Source organism: Cyclopterus lumpus, chromosome 10 (genome assembly GCF_009769545.1).
Source record: "Cyclopterus lumpus isolate fCycLum1 chromosome 10, fCycLum1.pri, whole genome shotgun sequence".
Taxonomy (NCBI): domain Eukaryota; kingdom Metazoa; phylum Chordata; class Actinopteri; order Perciformes; family Cyclopteridae; genus Cyclopterus; species Cyclopterus lumpus.
In genome coordinates, this window is record NC_046975.1 from 22,186,259 (window position 1) to 22,198,938 (window position 12,680).

Genomic DNA, 12,680 nt, shown 5'->3' on the forward strand with positions numbered 1-12,680 from the left:
TCCAAAAAATATGCTTGTATATACTTGTGAAGTAAATTGCCAGAGCTATTAACATATCACACACACAGACACACACACACACACACACACACACACACACACACACACACACACACACACACACACACACACACCACACACACACACACACACACACACACACACACACACACACACACACACACACACACACACACACACACACACACACACACACACACACACACACACACACACACACACACACACACACACACACACACACACACACAACATAGGCGTAGCACACCGATCCAAGGTTAACACAGATTATTTGGGGTCTCTAGAAAGGCAGACTATCAATGCGGCGTCAGTTACTGCCCTCTGGTCTTGTGACGATGTACTCGTGTGGCACATTGCTGTCAGTGTGAAAAAGTAGACGGAACAAACACAATATAAAATAATAAAAAAAGGCATTGGTATGTTTTTCTCTAAAAACAATTACTTTGATAAAACATGGATGGGATACAAAGTGAATAGAACAAATGCATGTCTGTCATTTTACTCTTTTTAAAAGTGCATACACCGTTTATTAAATAGCAATAACATTAAATTAAAATGATAGTTTGCATGAATACATGGCTGTAACAGATGTAGGCACATCGATGTATCGGTTCACGTAAGCCTTCAGGCAGCAATCAACAATCGTCCCTAGGTATTATTGTTGAGGTCTCCCACTGATGAACAAAACTCTAGTTGATTTTTTTGTTTGTTTTTACGCAGATGATACGGTCGCTTTGGCACATTCCCTCCACTGTCTGCATGACGGAAAGCATTCAAGACATCTGAAACGGTACAGGAATGATTTAGGTTAATGTCATGTTTTGGGAGGAGAAAAAGGTCTACGGATCCCGATTGAGGCATTCTTCATGCAAGTCTGACTAAATCCAAACTAATGACGGTAAAAAGTCAGCCGCTGTAAAATGAAGAGGCGGGCCAAAGTCTTGCGTATGAGCCGTCCCACCCTGACCTTAATTTAAACTCAGACGAATGCACGTCAACATAGAGCACACACACTGTCACCAGCTATAACGGAGTCTCCTTTTTGTAGTTAAACCCGGGGTCTGATCCTTCAATCTGCAGTTTCAGGGCTTGTTTAAGGCTTAGCTCGGTTTCCCCTATGGGATAGTTCTCTAGTACATCCTGGTGGCCCCTGTTATGTACAGTCCGAGGAACCGATACCCTACTCAGGAAAACCTGATTACCCTGTAGATGATAGTTGGGGTTGGTCATGATGCCATTCCTCTTCTTCTCAGCACAGATCTGCTGCTGGATAAATAACTGCTCTTGGCTTTGCCCCCTTTCCTGCCGAATCGAACCGCCAATCACAATCTTGCAATGGGGGTCCTTCACGGAAATGTTCGCTACCGATTTGTTGAGAGCAATCCTCTGGTCGAACTGCGTCATCTCGTACTCCAGCACTTGACCTTGGGTGGACCCGCTGTTCTTAACTTTCTTCTTGTCTCCCGGCGCTCCTTTGCCGTTCGACGTCCCGTTTCCGGTCTTACTTCCCTTTGATGACTTGAGGCCAGATTTTATCTGAGACCAGTCAAAGTCGTTGGATGGAGACGACGGCTGCTGACCGATAGACTTGGTCGTGGAGGAGGGGGACACGATAGACTGTCTACTCCGGCTGCGCGGCAACGAGTGCTGTTGGATTTGTTCCGTGAATGTCAGTCCGTGGAAACTGTCTATGGGCACGGTCTGGGCCGTGGCGGTGGATGACGTGGTTCTCAAGGAGGAGTTCTTTGAACTCTTGAGGGAATTGTTTGAAAGGGAGGATTTCTGTCTATCGACTGTCGAATCAGGAGACTCTGATGGGGAACTGAAAGCGTGGACAGGTCTGTTGGGTAGACCACGTCCAGACGACTGCATATCTCCTGCACCGGTGCTGCTGGAGCTACTAGATTTAATGGTGAGGGACTGCATTTTACCAGTCACTGTCAACAGCATTTTTTCTTCCATGGTGTGTACCGGGGAGGGATTGCTGCCATTTAGAGTCGTACCACCATACTTTTCCAGGAGTTTAATGATCATTGAATGGCCACCTTTCGCGGCCACTCGCATTGCCGTGCGGCCAAACTGATCGGCGTGGTTGGGGTCGGCACCATTTTCGAGAAGTATCTGCACGACATCAATGTGACCCTCCTGTGCAGCGATGCCCAGTGCCGTTGCTCCCTGGTTACACGTGTGATCCACATGTGTGCCGTTCTCGATCAAAAACTGCACCACTTTTGTGTGTCCTTGCCACGCGGCCGACTGGAGGGCAGATCTCTTCTCGTTGTCACAGGCGTTCACATCAGCATGGTAGTTAATCAGCAGCCGCACCATTTCAACGTGCCCCTGCCAGCAGGACACGTGGAGGGCAGTCCTGCCCTCGGTGTCGCAGGCCTCCACGTTCGCTCCGTTTTCAAGAAAATACTCCGCCATGGCCAGCTGATTTTCAAGTGCCAGTATGTAGAGCGTCGGGCGTCCGTCCGCGTCTTTGTGATCTATATCGCCACCGTGGCTCAGCAGCAGTTCGACAATGTCCCTGTGGCCTTCCAGCGCCGCCACCCTGAGAGAATTCCTCCCATCGTACCCCCTCTCGTCGATGCACGACTTGTTTTCCAGAAGAATTTGCACACAGTCGTAATGTCCCTCTTGTGCAGATAATATCAGCGGTATTCTACCGTCATTGTCGACCTCCGTACAGCGAGCGCCTTGCTCAATGAGGGCGTCGCACACTTGCCGGTGGCCCTCAAAAGAAGCCATGTGCAGCGGGGTCCAGCCTGCATCGTCCCTGTGATTCTCGTCCAGACCTCTGTCCAGCAGAGTTCGGACCACCTCTACGTTACCCTGAGCGGATGCGATGCTCAGCACGGTCCTTCCCTCGCTGTCGATGCTGTCGACAGCAGCCCCCCAGAAAAGTAGCGTGTTGACGACGGAGGCGTGGCCCATCGATGCGGCGGCGAGAAGAGGAGTGCGGCCATTGTTGTCCGTGTGATCCACATCGGCCCCGCCTTCCAACAGCAGATCCACTACGTCGACGTGTCCTTCATAGCCAGCCACGAGGAGAGGAGTCATGCAGTCTTTATCACAGTGGTCAACCTCCGCTCCCCTTTCGATCAAAAGGCTGACAACCGAAGCGTGGCCTTTACTTGCGGGGACACATAGCGCCGCGACCGAGAGGGCGGTCCTTCCGTCCACATCTTCATGATTGACTTCGGCCCCGTGGTCCAGGAGGTGCTCCACGATCTCTCTGTGGCCCATGTACGCCGCGGCGATGAGAGCGGTTCTTCCTTCATTGTCTGCCTTGTTGACCTCGGCCCCGTGCTGAAGGAGGTTCAACACGATGTCCTCGTGACCTCCCCAAGCGGCAGCTCTCAGAGCGGTTCTACCGTCGGCGTCGGCACAGTCCACCTTCGCACCGGCGTAGAGCAGAGCGGATACGACCTCCGAGTGTCCGCCCCAAGCTGCGGAGCGCAAGGCCGTCCATCCATCGTGATCCGTGTGGTTGATGTTGGCCTCGCAGCCAATTAAGCAGTTGACCACTTTGGTGTGGCCCTGCCTGGCGGCTAGAGTAAGTGCCGTCTGTCCGTGGTTGTCTTCCAGCTCCATGTTTGCCCCTCGAGATATGAGCAAGTTGACCACGTCGAGGTTTCCACTGTACGCAGCGTTCGCCAGCAGAGTTCTCCCACTGGAGTCACACTGGTTCACAGATGCCCCATTGTCAAGCAATGTCCTTATCGAGTCCTCTCTTTCCAGGGCCTGTTGTACGACGCACGACGCATGGTCGTCCTCATTGTTCACATGAGCGCCGGCTTTGACCAGAAGTTGCAGGACCTCCTGCTCTCTTGGTATGGAGGTGGTCAGAGAGTCTTTAGCAGGAGTTCCATTCCAAACCATCCAAAGAGCCAGATTAAAAGGCTCGATCTGCAGGTTGGAGCTGACGAGGTGCAGTGCAAATTCCTGCACTTCGAGTGGTTTGAGCTGCTTTGCCCGGCAGGTATAACTCATTGCCAACATCCGATGTCCCTCCGCTGCGTTGCACAAGTACTTCTGGGTGCAATGTTTCACATCTAGTAGCCACTCTGCAAAGCTGTAGTGAAATAGGATTCTGGTACTTCCCAGGCCGTCGACCAACAACTTGGAGAGAATGTCCATCTTTTTCTGAAACTCCTCCATAGTCAGCGTCATGTTTTTGGTCCAGACCGCGTGGTACAGTTCCTTGACCGTAAGCGGCCGGCACGTCGCCAGGATGACGTTAAGGATGGGTTGGACTTTGGCAAACTGTTTTCTGACAAATAGTCTCTGGCAGAGCCACAGGTAGAGGCCGTTGAGGGTGCCGGGGATGTCACGGATCTCGCGAAGCATGATGAAGTTCTCCACCACGCCGTCCAGCACGCGCTCCAGGTAGAGGAAGCAGCCACTGCTTTTGATGTGGAGTTGGTTGAGCATCTCGGCCGTCTCCTTGGTCAGGTGCTGCCTCAGGGCCTCCTCCTGGTCCAGCCTGTGGAGGATGTACTGTTGCACATCCTTGACGATGTAGGCCTTGCGCAGGTCATCGAGGCTGATTTTGCGGAATCCTGCAAGAGAAGAAAATGGACATTAGCCGAGTCTGATGACGGATAGATAACACGTAGAGGTGATCGAGAGGACACATAACTTGGCCAGTGGAGAATATGAAAAGATTAAGTGGAAGCGATAGAAATCATATTTGACGAGTAGTGTTACTTTCCCCACAGTGCCCCTTGAGTCATTATATCATTTCCGACCTTGAGATCATACCCAGTATTTATCCACTGGTCTTCCACCTTTGGATAATTAGGTTAAGTCTACCTTTTAATTTCCTACGGCACAGGATTATTATTAACAGTAAAGCCATGTTGTTGATGAAAATCCTTTCGGAGGAATTGAGTGCATAACCCCTCTGGCTGCTGGGGGAGCTGTAATTATTATATCTGGATGAGAATGAAAACAGAAATAATTTCAGTAAAAACATGACCGAAATAATGACTACATACAGCAATACTACAATATACCAGTTCTGTTGCTTATTCATGTATTTTTCCTGATCAAAAGAACCCGTCTTCGCAGAGAAGACTGATGCATGAAATGTTAACTGACTAAAAAGATAAAACCTGACACCATGAGAAAAAATTTATAAATACAAGTCCTTTCAACACTTATATTGGGGGGTGATTGATGATCTAACTCGTCCATCGACTTTTGAAGTTATTAGCACTTAATCAGCGGGAGCAGATCTGCGGTAGGGGCTGAAGATGTACAAGAATCATAATGACGGAGAGCAACGGAGACATCATTTCTATGCCTGCTAGCACATCAGCGGTCTGTAAAACATCTCTCCAGTGCCTCACTTATTATCATTCTACATGCTCCCAGCACAGACCTTTAGAAATTATCACAGTGGGTGTTAATGAGTGATCTTTAATGGAAATTTTCTCTCCGAGACGGCGGAGAAAAAACGCCCCCCCCCACAACTCCTTAATGGCCTTGGCTAATGTGCATAAAGTGAACTTTCCTCCATGTTAAAACAATCTGTTCATGGTCTGTGCAGCCCCCCCCCAAAGCCAGAGGGGCAGGAAGAGCATTTTTTGCATACTTATATTTACAGTTCTCATGGTTACTGGGACAGAAAAAAAAGTCCCCAGAGGCTCCGCCAGTGTTATTGACATACTGTATTGCGCAATGACCATCGGGCCTCCGACTGTGGGAAAAGCATTTTTAAAAAAATGCAGAACATGGGCGTTATTAACATTAACCTTTTCAAAGCAAGTACATCTCCTCATTGATTGGATATTTCATGTACTGACACAAGAGATTTTGTGGAGAAGGATCCATCACCGGGTACTTTTATCTTCAACGGCTCACCGCGTGGATTATATAACGCAACGCTTTTCCCTCGACCCAAAGTATGAATCAGACTCCAGTCACCGAGCCCGAGGCGGCGCTCGGTTAACCCGACTGCAAAAAAGAGCCGATGCAAACCAAGAACCCGGGAGCCAGATAACAGACCTCGATGAGTTTTAACGAGCGCTCCCAAGCCGGAGCCCCGACAGTTTGGACAACGGACCCAGGTAAACAGAAGGAGCCGATAGGGCTTCTTTATCCTCCGCCTCGGAGTTTGTTTAAGATAAGCACGCCTCCGCGAGCCGGGCCTCGCAACAAAAATATATATTTTATTGTGTCGTTGAGGCCTTCGTCACACACACACGCACACGCACACGCACACGCACACACACACACACACACACACACACACACACACACACACACACACACACACACACACACACACACACACACACCACACACACACACACACACACACACACACACACACACAAGCTGTGAAGAATCATTCTCCAGCATTATACCATATAATTGCTCGATCATTACCAAAAAACTCAATAACCCTAACCCACTTTCGGCCTGCCTTTGTTTTCAATGACTGTGCGGATTTTTTGTCGTCCCCCCCTGTTTTCTCTGGCTCCATGACCCCCCCCCCCCCCCCGAACCAGCTCCCACTCCGGTCCTGGAGAAGTCAAGAGACAGATACACTGCAAGCATGCAGAGGTGCTACAGGTGAGTAAAAACAGTCGCGCACTTCTACCTTCGAGTACGAAAAACCATTAGCATTAGTTTTCTTTTTTGTATATTCAAAGTCTTTGCTCGGAGAAGCGGACAGATTCCTCATGCTGACAGCTGTAATGGGCCATCATGAGCCCGCCAATGGATTATTTCAGGTTTCTATCAAAAGATACAGAAGCACTTGAAGGTACCATTTCTATTTCTCCCTCCGCCGAATGTGCATTCCTGTCCTCAGAGCATTCACTACTCCTCTGGCTTCAAGCATTACAGATCACTTTTCAGAGGGATTTCTCACTCTCACTCTCTCCTCCCCCCCCCCACGTCTTGTGTTTTTTTTCTTCTTCCCAGCCTTTTGTTTCATGCGAGAGCTTTTAATGCTCCTTTGTTTAGTTTAGTTTTTTTAAAGGCCAAAACTAGCTGGTGCACGCGCCTCCTTCCTCTTCTGTTTGAGCCTAATGCACAAACACAAGTCGCCGCGGTCGACGAGAGACTCGCAGTATCAGATTTGCATTTATAACATAAATGTTCAAAGGGCGACGTGTGATGCCCAGTGCGATCCCCTCCCCCCCCCCACATGCCTTAAGAGTGTGAATCTATGACTGGTCCTCCTACTCCCTCTGGACCCAATCCTTCTTTGGGCTTTCTGGGTTTGCTCCAGTTAGGACAGGAAACCAAGAGAGAGGCCAGTAATGGGGGAAATCAACGATTTCTCACCCAGCTTCGAGACTCCAGCAAGGTAGTGAGGGGAGGGTGGAGGGGGGGGGGGGCTATGTGTGTGCATTTCAGTCCAATCCTGGAGATATTACACTACCATGAATATTTTATCTGGGGAACGACAGAAAAAAATGCTTCCATGCTGTAGTTCACGATCAAAAAGGTCGCCGACGCACCGATTATGAGGACGCAGTGACGAGAAACGCTAAAGGAGGGAGGAGGAGACGGTTGACTGCAGCCAGCATGTTAAAAAAATAAATAATTGTCTGTATAATTTCTGTAAAAGGCAAGAAGTAATATAATGGAACGAGCGAGCGCCTCGAGTCAGAGCACGTAAACAGAAGACTTCCTTCAGCCGCTGCATCTGGAAGAGATGACCTACAAATTCCACTTAAGACGTCAACAGGCATCACTTCACGCGGCCTGGACGTCAACGGTGGAAGTCAACGGCATTATTACCGGCCCCGCTCCTGCAGCGAAAGCACTAAAACGGCCGCAGGCGGGGGAGAAAAGGACCGGCTATCAAGTACCACACAAGAACTTCCATTGGCTAAAAGAAAGGTCCAAATGCCTTCCAAGAACCACTTTCTATATAAAAACAACAACAACAACAGTTATGATGGTCTAGGGTTTCTGCACGCATATAAAAGCAGGCTATACAAACTGTAGCTGAGCATTGTGTGTGTGTTCAGGCTATAAATATGTGTGTGTGTGTGTGTGTGTGAATGGACGGTTCAGGGCCCGAACAAAAGCGAGTGCTAAACAAGCAACAAATGACACATTCATCGGGGTGAGGGATGCCCGAGTACAGGCCTCCGAGCCAGCTGCTGCTCGTTACAGAGCTGGATACCAGTCACGAGAGAGAGAGAGAGAGAGACGCACCCCCACCGTGTACAAAAGGGCGACTGTTTGCCTCCCGACATCCATTTTTTTTCTTTTTCTTCAGATGACAAAAAAAAAAAAAAAAACGAGGCGGCGCGCGTGCAAAAAATAAATAGGGGGGAAAGCTCATCGCGATTGGCAGCATCTCAGATTCGAAGACACCATCTTAGGTCATCTGAAACTCAGCAAAGAAAACAGAAACCCAAGACCTCGCAGGCTCTCCAGTAAAAAAAAAAAAAAAAGCCCGCGCTCCGCAAACGTCTGTTCGACAGCTGCAAGCGATGCCGAAAAGACACGAGGAGCGCCAACCTCCTTAAAAACACACAAGTATGTGGATGAGAGTCGGATCCAACGGGCTGGAAACAACCAACGTTTTTTGGGGGGGGAATTGCTATTTAATCCAGGGAAGAAGAAAAAAAGAAAAGATACTGTTCCCCAGTTTGATTATATTCACTCTTTAACAGCCGAGTGGAGATAACGCTTTCCAGTTTGTCTCGGGTGAATGTGGCTTTATTCGCGGGAGAGGAGACAAAAGCTTTTTTTCCCCGACTGTAAATTATTCAACCGTGCAAAAGTTTTTGAAAAAAAAAATCAGCAGCCGTACTCGCAGGTTTTCCCACCAGGCGAGACGCTGAAACGATTACGCTTTAACAATTAATTCACGTTGCGCTGGAGGCACCGCGAACGACGACGCTCCTGCCCCAACACGCCGCCCGAGAGACGTGAGAGGGGTTTCCAGTCCGACCTGTTGTGGTGCAACTGAAGAGTGTCGATGGGAGCTGTGGGGCGAAAGGAAAAAGGGGGGGGGGGGGGGGGGGGGGGGGGGGGGGGGGGGGGGGGGGGGGGGGGGGTGGGGGGGGGGGGGGCGACATTCAAACGGCCTCTTTTAAGTGTGTAGCGTTCGACTTCGCCGGCTTCATATAATCTGTTCTCTCTCTCTCTCTCTCTGATGCGTGGCTGAGGGATGCTCCGGGTTGGCCTCCATCGACACGTTCTCACGTCGCTTTGATGGTGCGATGTTATTTCAAGAGCGAATCCCCGCCGCCCGGTTTTAAAGATATCCGACGAGGCAAAACGAGCATCGAATATGAAGACTGGTAGACTTCATGTTCCCAATTTCTAGAGTCTAGAAGTCTAGAACACAAGTTTAAATCTCTCTCTCTCTCTGCATCAGAGGTGCATTCTGAGAGAAACCCATCGAAACCACCTGCACAAAGAATAAAACATCCATCAATGTGTGAATCCATGCACAGCACACCAGAAATGATGGACTCCGCACCCCCCCCCCCCCCTTAAAACAACCAAAAAGACTGTGCATCTGACAGGAGCTCATTAAGATGATGACGAGTGACTTGAGTCATGGAGGCCGCCGCGCACCTGGTCACATGTCTCACCGTACCCCGTGATGGACCTCTCTCTCTCCCAGAGGAGGTGTAACTGTATATCGTGGAGCTTCTCGCAGACGACTTGGAAAATTTCATCCAAGGGAAGGAATTCCAAAAGAGAGAACTGAAACAACAAGAGTGTCGAGCCAGGGAACACACGCATCAAAACGGGGACCAACGGCTCGTATGAAATAAAGCAGGAACTTCATTCAAAATGTCCATTTCCTATTCCAAAAAAATCCTAAAAATAGCCATTCTGCTTATGGAGATGCGCGTCTCGAGTTTACGCGGCGGTGGTTCCACTTTCCTTCAACCCCTGCCCCGTGTTTTTGATCATCATTACACCAGCTGCCCTCCAAGCGACCTCATTTAGCCCCCCCCCCCCACACACACACACGTGTTTCCATTCACCTACTAAGTCGATTATATCCGTCAAACGAGGATCTGGAACCATTTTCGGGAAGGATTTCACAGGTACTTGCATGCAGGTCAAGAGGCAGTGTGGAGTTCACCCCCCCCCCCCCCCCCGGCGGCAACAACCCGCCAACAACGTGCCGGGAATCCGGCAGCATTTATTCCACGTTTAAATTTTTTTTAAATTAAGACCGAATTAAAAACACCCTTCAATTAAAAAAAAAACGAAGACCGACAAGTCGTGTTCTGTGCCTTGAAAAGAAAATTCAAAAAACGTGGGCATGCCGCATACCAAAGGGGCATCACCCTCAAGAGGGGAAAAGGGCGAGCCGGTTGGTCGTGCTGCTGCAGAGGGGGCACCCCGAGGTGTTGGGAGACGCAGACGCGGCAGACCTGTAATTTGCCACCGGCTGTCAGACGGCGCACGGTGGCAAAATTACAGTATTCAGCGAAGGATTACGGCCTCCGGGTCTCATCCCCAAAAAAAAAAAAAATAGTGAGCCAAATAAAAAAGAAGTGAGCCAGGCACATGAGTACGGAGAGAAAATCTGGTTGTCTTTTGGGGGGGGGGGGGATAATTAAATGTGTTGTCGTTGCTCTCGTTACTGCAGAGACAATCAATAGCTGAAAACAGGGAGATTTAACGACAATTTGGTATTTTTCACAGTTTCCTCGGCTGCAAAAAAAATCTCATCCGTTGCGTTTCGAGGAAATGCCAAGTTACTGTGTGTGTGTGTGTGTGGGTGTGTGTGTGTGTGTGTTGGGGGGGATTCCAACGCCCAGAAGAAATAAACTGTCGGCGCTGCTTTTACGATCGTGTTTGGCTTGTCGCCTCCCCCCCCCCCTCCCCCTCTCCCCCTGAGGTCTCAAAACCTCTCCCTGTGGAGGACAAAGGGGCTGCCCAGAGGGGAGACGTGGAGGAGGGTGCATGTTTTAATTTCATATATACATTTTCTTTTTGCTCTCTTCGTTTGTGATCATTGGTTGTAAATAACTTCCGTCTCGCGGTCCGGCGAGAAGAAAAGCCCACATTCAAGGAGCCAGGGTGGGCTTTTCACACACACACACACACACACACACACACACACACACACACACACACACACACACACACACACACACACACACACACACACACACACACACACACACACACACACACACACACACACACACACACACACACACACACACACACACACACACACACACACACACACACACACACACACACACACACACACACACACACACACACACACACACACACACACACACACACACACACACACACACACACACACACACACACGGCCCACCCCAGTTTCCCACTCATTTCCTGAAAGTGTAGCTTTTTATTATACAATAGCTGTGGAATTTTTGCAATTACTTTTATTTATATATATATATATATATATATATATATATATATACTGGGAGGTATGGAAGAAGGGGGGGGGGGAGCCCGCTGATTACTTTTGGTTAAAAAATGTAAAAAATGTAAAAACCCACGCATGTGTCATCTAAGGAAGGAAATAAGCAGAAAGCCTCACAGGATGAGAGTCTTCTCCAAGCTGTGACATTCCTCAGAATATAACCGTCCTAATTACAGCTGTGATTCATGTGTGTACATGTGTGTGTGTGTGTGTGTGTGTGGACGCTATCCAAGTTTCTTTCAACAGCCCCCCCCCCCCCCCCTCCCGACCATCATGTGACCAACTGTAAGAACTGAGAGTAAAAGTGAAAGAAAGAAGAAAAGGATGAAAAATAACATTGTGTTTTACGACAGTGGGACTCGTTCTAATTGAAGTTACTGTAACAGCAGGAATGCGGAGCCATCATCTCTCACGGCTCCGGCAGCACGCCGATACCGTCTTATTATAACTATACGGCGGCGTCTCCATCCTTCCTCATCCCTCGCTCACGCTGGCTTTTCCTCTAAAGAAGAAATCCGAACACTGAAACCATAAAGAATCCCTTTTTTTTCTCCGTATCTTCTCTCTTATTTATATTGAGCCTTTTATTTGATGGCCGACGAAGGACGACGCCTGGCAGACTTTACGTTCTTTTGAAGGTTTTTTTTTAAATATTCACTAAAATATTCACTAAAAAACCGGAGGTCAGTTCAGCGAGGTTTTTGTTGTCGTTTGATAATTCGCATTTAATTTTAAAAAGCTGTCAATCCCAAACCCTTCCTTCTCTATTTAACCTCTTTCTTTGTTCATGCAAGTGACCTCACGTGACCTGTTGGCAGGTTGTTTCTGCTTGTAGGTAAATAAATAAATGCACTTCCTGAATCAACGAGGAATGGACAGCTTTACTTTAGCCAACAGTAAACACCATCATCATATTAATATCAAGAGCTTTACGTGTATGAACTCACTGGGCATCAATGTGCTACAACCAGCTCATTCATGAGGAAACCCTGAAAAACTCCCAGCATGCTCTAGCGTCCTCACCGCAGTACCCCCCCGCTGCCACCAGGGCCGCGCCGATAAACAAATAACTACGGATTTATTTCAGAGAGACTAAAAAAAGGGATTGTGTTTCTTTTTTTTTGTATAAAACAAAAAGTCACAAGATAGTGAATGAGGATACATCTAGAATTTGTCATGAGAGCATCTCTGACACATCAGAGGTAAAATACATGTC

At 48.6% G+C, this 12,680-nt stretch overlaps 1 protein-coding gene across 1 annotated transcript in view; it reads right to left on the bottom strand.

Annotated features, from left to right (window-relative positions):
• Positions 1-230: 230 nt before the first annotated feature.
• ankrd50 (ankyrin repeat domain 50) overlaps positions 231-12,680 on the bottom strand; it is a 28,848-nt gene continuing 16,398 nt past the window's right edge. The window contains 1 exon segment of the mRNA XM_034543738.1: positions 231-4,607. Within this exon segment, the coding sequence (XP_034399629.1) occupies positions 1,066-4,607 (3,542 nt within the window). The 3' untranslated portion in view covers positions 231-1,065.